At 42.7% G+C, this 13,503-nt stretch overlaps 2 protein-coding genes across 2 annotated transcripts; both read left to right on the top strand.

The window, feature by feature from the left end:
• The first annotated feature begins 725 nt into the window (after window positions 1–725).
• On the top strand, window positions 726–5,365 carry dnajb1b (DnaJ heat shock protein family (Hsp40) member B1b). The gene is made up of 3 exons (XM_086120758.1): window positions 726–1,128; window positions 4,082–4,671; window positions 4,781–5,365. Exons 1-3 carry the CDS (start codon window positions 918–920, stop codon window positions 5,012–5,014), a joined length of 1,035 nt encoding a protein of 344 aa, XP_085976884.1. The 5' UTR covers window positions 726–917; the 3' UTR covers window positions 5,015–5,365.
• A 1,755-nt stretch (window positions 5,366–7,120) lies between these two features.
• Window positions 7,121–10,927, top strand: LOC147200445 (uncharacterized). The gene is made up of 5 exons (XM_086120169.1): window positions 7,121–7,373; window positions 8,492–8,641; window positions 10,201–10,296; window positions 10,375–10,408; window positions 10,483–10,927. Exons 1-5 carry the CDS (start codon window positions 7,334–7,336, stop codon window positions 10,502–10,504), a joined length of 342 nt encoding a protein of 113 aa, XP_085976295.1. The 5' UTR covers window positions 7,121–7,333; the 3' UTR covers window positions 10,505–10,927.
• The last annotated feature ends 2,576 nt before the right edge of the window (window positions 10,928–13,503 follow it).

The following is a 13,503-nucleotide window of genomic DNA, read 5'->3' as shown; positions in this document are numbered from 1 at the left end:
ACTCAAGGCTCTCTTCACTGTTAACTTCACAGGGGTCCCCTGAGTGGTTGTGGGGCCTTTCACAGGTGCTTAGTTTTTTATATACCCTGAGCTAGCTCTGGTCACAACATCAGGTACCCTCGATAATCCAATGTGATAACAATACAGGAACAAAAATGATGCCCGTAAAAGATGATTTACAATATGTTGCTTTATGTATTAAACGACAGCTACCATTAAATTGCCATCATCATCAAAGGCATCTTGCGTTACACTGTCCATTTTTTCATCAACCGTGAAAAGAGCGTAGAGCGCTCAACCTGAAGCCCGGGACACAGATCCTGAAGGAAAAAAATAATTTGTTTTTCTTCATTTAACGTTTGTTTGTTTTATCCCTCGCAAAAAAAAAAAAAGATCGAGAAGTGACCGGACTGTCTTGCTTCATTACTTGAGTAACAACTATTTACATACCTCACTAGTGTGCAAAAATCTGGGCCACACCTTACTCAAACAAATGTTCAAGTCAGCACTTACTGACGTTTGGTTGAGAAAGAACAACCGCTCTAGAGTGTTGCGCATTTGTCTTTATGTCGCATTTTCAACTCATAATGTTTTATGTTGGCTGTGCAATAAGAACTACCACATGCTACTTTAAAAATAGTTTGTTTTATGGACAGACTAAAAAGGGATGGAGCTTTACTGTACATGAAGGCATCACTGTTGACGTGTGTGGGGCGTGGTTTATTTCAGTTGCTGGATTCTGCACAGCGGAGATTGTACTGGCTTGTTTTGGAAATCTCTGGAAGTTTCCATACGGTTTATAGTCACACTGTCTCGGGTGTGTCGCAGATTTGAAACCCGGCATTGAACGAGGACTCAAGGCTCTTCCGACAGTTTTGCATTCAAACGACTGACTGGCTGCCGGTTGGGCGGGCAGAATGGGGAAAGACTACTACGACATTTTGGGAATTAAAAAAGACGCCTCTGAGGACGACATCAAGAAAGCTTATCGTAAGCAAGCTCTGCGTTACCACCCAGACAAGAACAAGTCGCCGGGAGCCGAGGAGAAATTTAAGGAAATCGCCGAAGCTTACGATGTTCTGAGCGACCCAAAGAAAAAGGATATTTACGACCGCTTTGGGGAAGAGGGTAAGCTTTTCATTTTGTTTATTTGAAATAGCGACCCAGTAATTTTTTTTGGTGGGCCACTTTTGATGGTAGCAACACACAGACGTCGTTTGGTAGTGTGCCTAATGGAACGCGTTCCTAATAGAGCTCACTCGATTTAAGTTTAGTCGTCGAACTTTGTTGTCTGGGCCGGGATATAAAAGCAAACCTCTTAAAGCAGCGACTCCGCTGCTAGTCCTTAGTTGTGTTGTCAGACTTGTACGAATTAAAAGATGGATACAAATAACATGGAAGTGACGTGTCTTCCAAATTTAAATCAAGCGTCACACTGTTTAATACTTGGGATGGCAAGTCGAGTCCTCTAGATTAGACGTGAATGTGGGCCATAAATATACATAGTAGAATACGTCAGCACAGTAATTATAATAGATTTTTACTGTACCCGTTCCTTTTGTTTTGTATGACTGGAGAAACGTGTTCGCTGGCCCACGTATTGTTACCATGGTAATGACATACACAGCAAGGTCCCTGTGGAATGAGTCAAACTTTCTTCCAATTTTAAATATTACATAATTTATCTTATCCATCATATACACTTTTAACGCGTGATTTTATTTATGTTGTTATTTTATTTGAAGTAAGTCTTGTTGCCTTGCTTAATGGTGTCCTGTGGTCAGGCAGGAAGCATACAAAACATCCAATGTCCCACCTGAATTTTAACCTTCGCTCTTTTAATCTGCTCTTTGAGTTTTAACTGACTCAATCAGAGGCAAATCTCTATTACAGGGTTCAGGGGGGGGGGGGGGGGGGGTTCAACTTAATTGTGTTAATTTATCAAGACAGCTTTTTTGATGTTTTTGTAATCATCAATTTGCACAGTTCAAAGCACGAACAACATGCCTGCCAATAGAGAGGTAATTTACTAAAATATCAATTTTGCCAAATCACTTAGCAACTATCCCGACCCTTCTAGTGACTATTTTTCATCAAAGCAACAAGCAACTTTCATAAACACTCAACATAAATTGAGTCACAGCTTTCCTTACAGCTGGGCAATATGACAATTTCTATCGTGAACACGATAGAAATCATTCCGTCCTTTCACTTGTCTACTATTGCATCTATCGTCATTTGTCATATGGAGGAAAGTGCCTGTTACAAGAACGTTAGGCGTAAACTTTGAATCTTATGCCGTACAGCTGCCACCAGGTGGCAGACTAAACAACTACAGTATGGTTGTAGGGAAGTGAATCATATGCAGTACACTACTCTACTGTACAGTCATCCTACATTACAAACGTACGGGGCATAATTAAATCTAATGGCTAATGAAAATTAATAAATAACCAGGTGAGTGAATGCAATAATGACTACTACTACAGTACTTTGGGAAAGAATACATTAACAACAACAAACCCATAATTATTATTAACTATTTACAACAACAACAAAAAGTCCCCCAAGGCATGCCGGGTACTCCTTAAACTACACAACCTTAGCAGTTTGCATTTTGAGCCTCATCAGCATAGAATGTAATAAAACAACAACAACTGAGAACAAGTTTTTTTCCCTACGGAGACCGTCCCATAAAGCTTTGCTGGGCTGCTTATGTCACCTGCATCGAGACGCTGCAGCAGCAAGCTGCTATTTGCAAAGCTAACCACGTTATCGTGAAAGGCCGCAATTAAGGGTTTGGATGAGTGAGTATACTTTACAGAGGTTTAGCTGGGCTCTCATTCAAGTGGAGCATATCTACCTTTTGACAGCAACACAACAGGAAGATTAATAAGTGTCCGAAGAGAAAATTATAAGAAAAAAAAAAGATAAGAAAACCTTTATTAGTCTCGCAATGGAGAAATTCCCAATTCACAGCAGCAAAGTTAGCAAAGGAAGAAGTAGAACAACAAAATATAGGAGCTGCTGGAAAGGCAGCCACTCTCGCGGCGCCATTTTGAAGTCAAAATAACACAACACAACACAACACATAGGACATTATACAAAATAATTCTACACACAGCCAAACTGGAAATGACTGGTCCGGCTCCTTGTACGTCAGCCGAGAGGAGTGGCCTAGAAGATCAAGTCAAGTCAAGTATCAAGTATAGTACAACTTTATTGTCACATGCAGCACATGTGACAATAAAATGTGATGTAATTTCCTCGCTCATAAACAGACAACAAGAGGATGAAAAGTATCTTACAATTGAGGACAAGTGAATCAGAAAATGGCAAATACCAAGTCCTTAATTTTTGTACTTGTAGCAGAAGTTGACAAAGCATTGCGTTTTTCAGTCAACTCCGAAGTAGTCTTTTTTTTGTGTGGCCGGTATTTATTTATTTATCCCCCCCCCCCCCCCCCCCAAAGAGACCTGGAACAGTAAATACTCTTGGTGCATTAACTTATGCATGCTAAAGAATGTTGCTACCGGCAATAATGTAATACTACTACTTGTTTTTCCATTTCTTATACTTTGATCTGGCTAATGCTTTTGGTGCCACCATTTATTTTTGAAGCATGACACTGTTAAGAATGCCACTGTTAAGTTTGAGAGGACATTCAGACCTCCAGGATATACCTTCCAGTTGTTCTTTTGCAAAAACCTTACGATTTTCATGCTGAGGGACATCACACAAATATGTGTCATCAGACTCATGCTTTCTTCAGATTATAGTTTATTGTCACCATGTAGTGCAATTCTGGAATACAACAGGCCATTCATTGCTATTTTTAGTATGGAAAATTAGATATTTTTCCAGTATTAAATTATTTTTATTTACCTGTACTTGTGACCTAGATGTCTGGATCAGTATGTTTGCAGGCACCAGATTGATGATGATGACGTGAGAATTACACCAGACAATAATATATTTGAGAAAAAACATGCATCATTGGGTAGCACAAAAAACAACAGACTTTTTCATCGGTACATTAATTTTACCATTCATATCTGTGTTCTCCCCCCCTCTCAATCAGGTCTGAAAGGAGGCGGTCCCTCAGGTGGTGGTGGCGGTGGTCCAGGCAACTTCAGCTACACCTTTCAGGGTGACCCACACGTCATCTTTTCAGAGTTTTTCGGAGGACGAAATCCTTTTGAGCAATTCTTTGGCGGCCGCAATGGCGGCATGGATGAGGATATGGACACTGATGATGCGTTTGCCCGCTTTGGAATGGGTGGCGGCGGCTTCCCCCGCTCCTTCAGCTCTGGTTTGGGAGGGTTTGGCGGTCACAGTAGTGTTGTGAAGAAACAACAAGACCCCCCTTTGGTGCATGAGCTGCGGGTGACCTTGGAAGAAGTGCTGTCTGGTTGCACAAAGAAAATGAAGATTTCTCGCAAAAGGGTGAATCCTGACGGGCGAACGCTGAGAAGAGAGGAGAAAATCCTGGAGGTGCAGATAAAGAAGGGTTGGAAGGAAGGCACGAAAATCACATTTCCCAAGGAGGGGGATGAAACCCCAACAAACATTCCAGCTGATGTGGTCTTTGTGTTAAAGGACAAACCGCATGCTTTGTTCAAGCGTGACAACTCTGACATTGTTTACACAGCCAGGATTTCACTCAGAGATGTAAGTTCAGAATCAATATTGTATACATTTTCAATGTGCTGGAAATACCCAAATGAGGAATGTTTTTTTCTTGATGTGGAACTCACTTGGATGTTCCTTCTGCCTTCAGGCCTTATGTGGCTGCACGGTCAACGCACCGACACTGGAAGGCCGAGTCGTCACAGTGACATCAACGGATGTGGTGCAGCCCGGGATGAAGAGACGCATCAGCGGTGAGGGGCTACCGTATCCCAAGCGCCCTGATCGTCGAGGCGACCTCATTGTGGAATATGAGGTCAAGTTCCCTGAGAGGCTCAGTCAAAGCGCCAGGGACACCATCGCCCAGGTTTTACCTCGGTCATAAACACGCTAAAGTGGACTCAAGCCCCACACCCCCACACACCGACCCACCCTGCCCCCTCCTTAAGCTGCCAATTCAGTTTTATTTTTTGTATAGCACCACATGGCAGATAATGTTGTGTACTGTTGTCACACCATAGATATGGGACATAATACCTAGTGACCCATATTGTAAATGCCTCATTGGAAAATGTAAGATATTATAGGCTAGATTGTAAAAAAAAAAAAAAAAAAAAAGCCTATCTTTTGAATGTTACATTTTATGAATGAGATTCTATTTTGCTGAAATATTTGTGTATAAGGGGACTGGAGCTACGGCATTGTGTTAACAGCAATAAAAAGTGAGAGGATTTGATTGCTTATACTGTGTTTACTGATCTGTCGACTTGGCAAGTGAGCTGTATGATGATATCTTGGACTCAGATGTGAGACCTTTCAGCCATTGCAGTGCAGTCAGGAATACACATGCGCCGCCTCAAACAGGATACTTTAAAAGGTAAGCAAATATCTACACGTTTGTCTCATAATCATGAATGACCGAACCCACAGGACAAACTGAAGTCAGTCAGTTGGTTAAAACGAGCATCTAGGAAAATGACAACAACTGCAACTTCTACTTAAACTAAAAACACTCGATTCATCAGATGGCTTTCTTATTCAAGATGGCTACATTAAGAAGTTGTTCTTAAAATCAGTATATATTACTTATAATATGACAATTCCATAAATATTTTGCACATGTTTTTTAAAAGGAATTTGAATTTTTATGTACCGGTAACGTATTTCCCTCTTATGTTGAGTAATAGTGACTGAATGACATTGACTCACTGACTGTGAACTCCAACCAGAGTTGTGCTTTTTCTGTTTCGGTATGCACTAAAATGGACGGCCTGGTGATCGACTGGTTCGCACGTCTGCCTCACAGTGCAGAGGTGCAGGGTTCAATTCCGGCTCCGGCCTTCCTGTTTGAAGTGTGCATGTTCTTCCCGTGCCTGCATGGGTTTTCTCCGGGTACTGCGGTTTCCTCCCACATTACAAAAACATACATGGCAGGTTAATGGAACACTCTACATTGTCCCTTGGTGTGAGTGGATGGTTGTGTCTATGTGTGCCCTGCAATTGACTGGCAACCACTTCAGGGTGGCCCCCGGCTACTGCCCGAAGACAGCTGGGATAGGCTCCAGCACACCCCGCGAACCTTGTGAGGATAAAACGGATCGGGAAATGAATGGGTGCATGGTTGATGTGCACTAAAACGTGAGGCAAGTAATTTATCCTAAATACATCATTTGAACACATTTTGTACATTACAATTTACAATTTGTACATTTAATAATTGTTGAGGTTACTGAACTGAGCATTAGGTAATGTGAATAAGTCCCCGCCAGTCATTTTCAAAATACAAAAACACTGCTCAATCACTCAAGGCCAAATCTTGTGTTGTCGCTCGCTTGTCAGGGACAGGTAGTTTTGGATTTTTTTTTTTCTTCTTGTGCCTTAATAAATTAAATTGGCATTTAGATGAAACCTTTCTATGTGATAAATAGGCAAAGAACACAGAAATCAGCAAGGGGGCAAATACTATTTCACAGCACTGTATATACTCCTTTGTTGTGACTCATCAAAACCCAGTGGATTTGGTTTACTGTACTCACAAGCTTACCCATAGACTTGTCGCACACGTTTCCTGCTAAGTGCCATCACCGATCCCAACCCTCACATACCCCACAAACCTAGAATCGCCCCTGGTTCACAGACAGAACATTTAAGGGGTTTCCAGTCCCAGGTCCTGTTCTCGACTGTCACTGTGCTCTAAATTCAAACTATAGTCAACAATTTGAACTGCTGGCAGCCGATGACAGGTGGGAACTGAACCAATACAAGCTGTTGCTTGTTGTATAAGCATGATACAATAAATCTGAGAGTAACTTTGTTTGGATAGTCACAAGGAACATGTATTTAACTTTATTTACCAAGAATAACTACTGATACCCGTGACACAGTCAGCAGATTTCCGTTTCAGGCCTCCCAGCATTTTGTGTTGGTCAGGCACCAAGATAAACATCCCTCTGCAGAAACAACACTTGCAGACATTCATGTTGAGGCTGGAAGGTCGTCGTGGGCAGACTGAGCATCAGATAAGGGAAGAGGAAGAGGAATCGGCAATCTGACTGATCCGACTGGATATTCTTTGTCTTCAACTCCACCGAATACAAAACACAATGAATTCTTTGTAGCTTTTCTGTAGGGCACTCATGTTACATGGTACTGTATTACTTAAGCAGGCGACAAATGAGAAGCATTAGACCTCTTCGTCTCAAGGATGGACGTTCTTCATGTTGTCCTGTTTTGCTGCCTCTCTGGTGAGTTCTGAATTTACCGTAGTCTCATATGAACATTTTGGTCACAATAAATGGCATAAATTGGTTTTGTTTATGTTATTGTTATTTTATTCCAAATATTGTGTGATCGTTCAATGTATAGAGATTTTCTAAGTCATTTCCCGTCAGATTTATTTGCATCTATTCTGGAGGGATAAATTGTAACAATGTATTATAATTATGAGATCCATCAGTGAGATTGACTTCAGCATTGAGGAGTGCTCATACATAGTGAGATCAAAAGTGAAAACGACTAAAAATTGCTGCTATGTATGTGAGGGGTAGCAGGCAACTCAGATTCTTGAGAGCCGCAGTTCTATTTGTATTAGAAGTTTCACTCTCCCAACAACCCAATCCTGGTCATTAGAATCAGGTATGTTGGAAGAGGGAAACTTCTATAATAAGCAGGAATGCGGCTCTCTTGGCCTGGAGTTGCCCAGCCCTGGTCTTGTTTCACAGAGCTGGTCAAAGCAGCGGTTGTAGCTTTCATTTATAACAACCATGCACAGACATGTTCTTAAATTATATCTATGTTGTGATTCTCCCACCATTTAATCAATGAGAGCTAACCTGACAAAAATGAAAGCATCCGCAGGCAACGGGTGCTTTATTTACACAATGGTAACATTTACGTGTAATTTAATAAACAGACGAAAGCATAGCACCAAACAAAACAATAAAAACATTTGATGGGTTGACTCAAATTATTGTAAGTAGTCATAAAATGAGGCATTCAGTGGTTTGAAAAATATCAAGAGACTTAATGCACATGCTGAATGTTTTTTGAAAAAGATGACGGGTGGCTGGCGGGGAGACTTTATTCACCTATTACTTGTCATTTTTGAGAACTTCTCAAACCAGATGGAGATACTTGTTGATTTGATTTCCCAAGAATCCGTGAATCAAAATTACTGTACATTGTTACTATAGTTGAATGTCGTCAAATGACTTAGTACAAGATCCTTTCAAATTATACTAACCAGAGGATATGACTTGTCTTTTGTTCTATGGGAGTGTCAAATAAAGCCCATTGGCTTTTTTCTTAAAACCTGTGAGACAATAAACCCACATAATAAAAACATGTATTTGTTGTCTTAAAGTGTTAGCACTCCCTCCTGGATCTCCCCCCTCTGGGAGTCTGCAGACACTTACAGAAAACATTCCATCCAGCACTGTGAGATTGCCAGCAGCATCAACAACGTCCATCACCAAGGAGGAGACCAACCAGAGAACGACAACCAAACTATCAGGTTCGAATCATAAGTTCCTCTAACAACAGCACACGGTACATCTCATCATGGACAGATGGGTCAGGAATAATGTTTTTTTTTTTTTTTGTGCAAGTTCACACACTTGAAGTATGTAACTTACCTTGGAAATAACACAATATCTGTTAAGTTTTTAATATTCATCAGTAACATAATCTTAAGAGTTAATTTCAGCAAACATGATGGAAGCGTTGAAGTGGAAAACTCACTTTTCTGAATAAAAAAATATTCCCAATTTTAAACAGGGTTCAGATAACTCCAGTGAATGCCATAAACTACAGTACAAAGTAGAACGAGATGAAACAAAACATGATCTCAAACCCACAGCTCAACAGAGTACAACTATGAATATATGTTGAGATCAAATATAACGAGTAAATAAAACTAAGATGAACGAAAATTACAAACTGACATTACCCCCTTGCTTTCATGGGTGTACCAAACATTCCACAAACGTGCATGACTACACAATGATTTTCTTCACCAACTGTACAACTGTCATAGTATTGTATTCTACCACTGATCACTTTAGCTCTGCTTGATACTTTGCACATTGTCTCACAGTTGTCATGGGGTGGTACCACCGCACTACGGTTCACTTACATTACAAAATGTTCTACAATACCTATTTGTCATGTCCCTGTTTATGATGATACTAATGCAGCGTGTTATACCGGAGACAAATTCCTTGTGTGTTCTACATACTTGGCCAATAAAGATGATTCTGATTCTGACGATAAGTGACCTAAATATGTGAATTGCCCATGTGTGCGAGTGCAAGGGCAAATTGTCAGTTTATGTAGGAACCGTGTTCCCTGCCTCTCACCCTAATTCAACTGGAAAAGACTCCAGCTCACTCATGAACCTAAATCGAATAAGCGGTCAAAAATGGAGAGATTATTTTCAGTTCCCGAGCAAGTCATTCAACGGCATCATGTCTCTGACTAGTAACTGAAGAAGGTCAAAATGTTCACTAAAATAAGATCGGGTGCGGCAATAAAACTTTGGTGAATTAATTTTAGCTGGTTACTGATACGTCTTTCCATGAGTGTACCATCCTATAGAGGCATATTCACAGAGAAAACAATGTTGTTGTAAAGGATAGAAATATAAAATAATCCATTTTTATCCATTTAAAATCACATAGTAAATTATTTTGACTTATTTTTTGGTCAAATTTTGTTCGAAGGAAAGGCAGCATGGTGGGCTGTATATGTATTTTATATACGGTGTATATACTGTATGCACATGCACGCACGCACACACAGACACACGCACACACACACACACACACACACACACACACACACACACACACACACACACACACACACACACACACACACACACACACACACACACACACACAAACGTGGGACAGACATTAGATGGATGGATCTTTTTTCGGGGGTTCTTCATGTAAGCAGACTTTGTCCAGCCACAGTAATGATACTTTTCGAATGTTTTGCATAACTTCCAACTACATTTTTTTTTTGGTTTGTCTGAAACTGCATTCTTGCCGACCTCTGTAATGTTCACAGACACCACTGTGGTCATCATTGTATCCGTGAGCTTGGCTCTTCTGGTTTGTGCGGTCATCCCGCTGATATTCTATGGAAACTGGAGAAGAAGCGCAGGTGAGGCCCCGAAACAAGTTTAACACACGGCAAAACAGCATCACACATATGCTCAGCCTTGCCACTTCATTCTTTCAGAAGCTCAGAACAGACCAGGCACAAACAAAGCAACGTAAGTGTGACTCAAAAAGCAAAACACTTTACACAATGTTTACTCAAAGATTTCTCTGATTTGTTTGTACACAGATTGAGGGAAATTAATCAGTAAGGCTGCACTACATTCAATCAGGCGGTGGCCCATGAGCAGAATCCTTTTTTATTTGCCGCATTTTCCACTCAACCAGCCAGATCCGGAAAATCTTGAATGGATTGGGATTTTGTATGTTTGTCCTTCCTGAGTGCTGGCAATGATTATCAAGTGACTTGTTTGTTATCAAGACTTCTTGTTAAGACATGAACTAGCCACTCCGGCCACTCCTATGCCTTGGGAAACATTTTCATCGCTATGATTTTGCTGCCATTATCACATGAACGCAATATTCCATAGAGATCTTGACAGTCTGTCACATTTGTGTTACAGATATTTTAAAAATACATGTAAAATTAATCTGAATGCATATAATGTGTTTTAAATAAGGAACATTCAATTGTTACTGTTATTTGTCAATAAAATCGTTACTTTCACAGCATGGCAAGCAAACAACATGGCGTAGAAGTAATTGTTGAAATTGCATCAAAGCATCCACAGTCATGGTTTCATGAAATCAGATGCACCCTTATACCAATCACTTCTTTCTAGCTGTCCATCATGTCTGATGATGACACTTGCTCCAAGGGAGGGGAGGATGGGTAGGGTGGGGGGGGGGGGGGTGTCAGCGACTCTGTCGCTGGTGCCACTTCTCGTGGGCATAGAGACCGATTCTTGAGCCGCAGACTCGACCACAGATGGAGCAAGGGAAACCGGATACCAGGGGGGTACCAGCTGCCCGCTGGTGTCGTTGAATGCGTTTCTCGGTTCGTCTGGCTTGGTTAATTTTGTGTATTTCAGAGATTGCAGTGGCACAAGTGATCTGCCAGGTTGGTCTGTTGAGTGCAAGTGTTTCAAGCTGCGTGGGGTTGACGTTGGCTCGCTTTAGGAGGTCCCTGCTGTAGTCCTTGAGGCGCCGCTTTTGCCCCCCAGAAGAACGCTTTGCACCTCTCAGTTGGCCATAGAGGACCTGGCGGGGCAGGCGGTTGTCTGGCATGCGAATGGTGTGTCCAATCCACCGAAGATGTTTCTTCGCCACGGCCGCTTCCATGCAGATGGAATTGGTGCTTTTGAGGATGTCTGTATGGGGAATTCGATCTTCCCAGGACAGGCCAAGGATCTTTTGCAGGCAGCGGATGTGGAAGGCTTCCAAGGTAGTAATGTGCCGGCGATATGGAGTCCATGACTCTGACCCGTAGAGCAGAGTGGAGAGACACACTGCGTTGTACACAGCAATCTTGGTACAGGTCTTCAGGTTTCGGTTTTCAAAGACCCTGCTGCGTAGGCGACCAAAGGATGATGATGCTTTATTAATACGGGTGTGGACTTCAGTGTCAAGGGAACAGTTTGAAGATAAAGTGGAGCCAAGGTAGGTGAAATGGTCCACTACGTTTAGTGGAGTGCCATTAATGTGAAAGCTAGGGGATGTGGAAGTTGGGGTAGCGAGTTGGAACATGACCTCAGTTTTTTTAATGTTGATCTGAAGACCAAAGGATTGGTACAGATTGGAAATGGTGTCCAGGGCGTGCTGCATAGAGTTTGAACTGTGAGCTAGTATAGTGCAGTCATCAGCATACTGAAGCTCACAGATCTGACAGATTTTTGTCTTTGTGTGAGCCTGGAGCCGTCTGATGTTGAAGAGGCTTCCGTCTAGGCGGTATTCCATATGGACACCGTCTTCATGTCCCATGCCACGGTGGAAGAGGCACGTGGTGGCAGAGAGGAGGATGTTAAAAAGCACTGGAGCCAAGACACAGCCCTGCTTCACCCCGACTTTCACCTTGAAGAGCTCTGACTGGAGTCCTCCGATGAGCACTCTGGCTTGCATCCCATCATGCAGCTGCTGGAGGATGCAGAGAAACTTGGGTGGCACCCCAAGTTTGGAGAGGTGTTTCCAGAGCAACTCACGGTTGATGGTGTCAAAGGCTTTGCTGAGATCGATGAAGGCTATGTACAGATCCTTGTGATGTTCTCTGCTTTTCTCCATTAGCTGTCTTAAAACAAAGATCATGTCAATAATGGATCTAGTCCTCCGGTAGCCACACTGGGTTTCTGGAAGCACACCTTCTGAGATGTGCTCGACCAGCCTGCTGAGCATGATTTTGGCCAAGATCTTTCCTGCGGTGGAGAGGAGAGAGATTCCTCGGCTATTCCCACAGGCTGCTCTGTCCCCTTTCTGCTTATAGATAACAACGATGTTAGCATCCTTCCAATCCTGCGGGACGGTCCCATGTTCCCAGATATTTTGAATCAGGAGGTGCAGTCGGCGCGTGAGGAGATAACCTCCGTGTTTGATAACCTCTGCAGGGATGCCATCGGGTCCAGCGCTTTTGTTGTTCTTTAGGCCCGCAATGGCTTGCTGGGTTTCAGAATAGGATGGTGGGGCGTCGAGGCTCATGATTGTTGGCAGGTCTGGAAGATTGTCCAGAATGTGTGGGTTGACAGGGTTGGTATGGTTGAGAAGATGTTCAAAGTGGTTTGCCCAACGGGCAAGGATCTCATGGTGGTCCTTGAGGAGTGCAGAGCCATCAGCTGATCGGACTGGAGCAATTGCCCGCTTCTTGGGACCATACAGTGCTTTGATGGCATTGTAGAAGCCCTGGGTGTTGTTACAGTCTGCCAGATTTTGGATCTCATTTGCCTTCTGCACCCACCAGGTGTCCTCCATGATACGGAGTGCTCGCTGGGTCACTGTTCTAACTGCAGAAAAGGTGGCTTTACGGGTGAGAGATGTAGGGCAGGACAGGAGAGCTTTATGGGCCTCATGCTTTGCTTTCAGAAGTGTATGTATCTCGGTTGAGTTGCAGTCAAACCAATCCTGGTGGCGTCTCCTTGACTGGCCAAGCACCTCCGAAGCTGTGCTCTGGATAGCCTGGTGCAGAGCTGGCCAGTCACCTGATTCCTCCGGGATCTTGTCAAGGTTTTCAGCAAGGAGTCGCCGGAGGTTGGCTCTGGAGGTGGGGTTGTTCAATGCTGCACAGTTGAGCCTTTTGTTGGGAGCTGCCCTTGGATGACGGGGT

Source organism: Hippocampus guttulatus, chromosome 9 (assembly GCF_054856545.1).
Source record: "Hippocampus guttulatus isolate MCC_2025c chromosome 9, RoL_Hgut_1.0, whole genome shotgun sequence".
Classification (NCBI taxonomy): domain Eukaryota; kingdom Metazoa; phylum Chordata; class Actinopteri; order Syngnathiformes; family Syngnathidae; genus Hippocampus; species Hippocampus guttulatus.
This window is presented reverse-complemented; position numbering and strand designations above follow the sequence as displayed.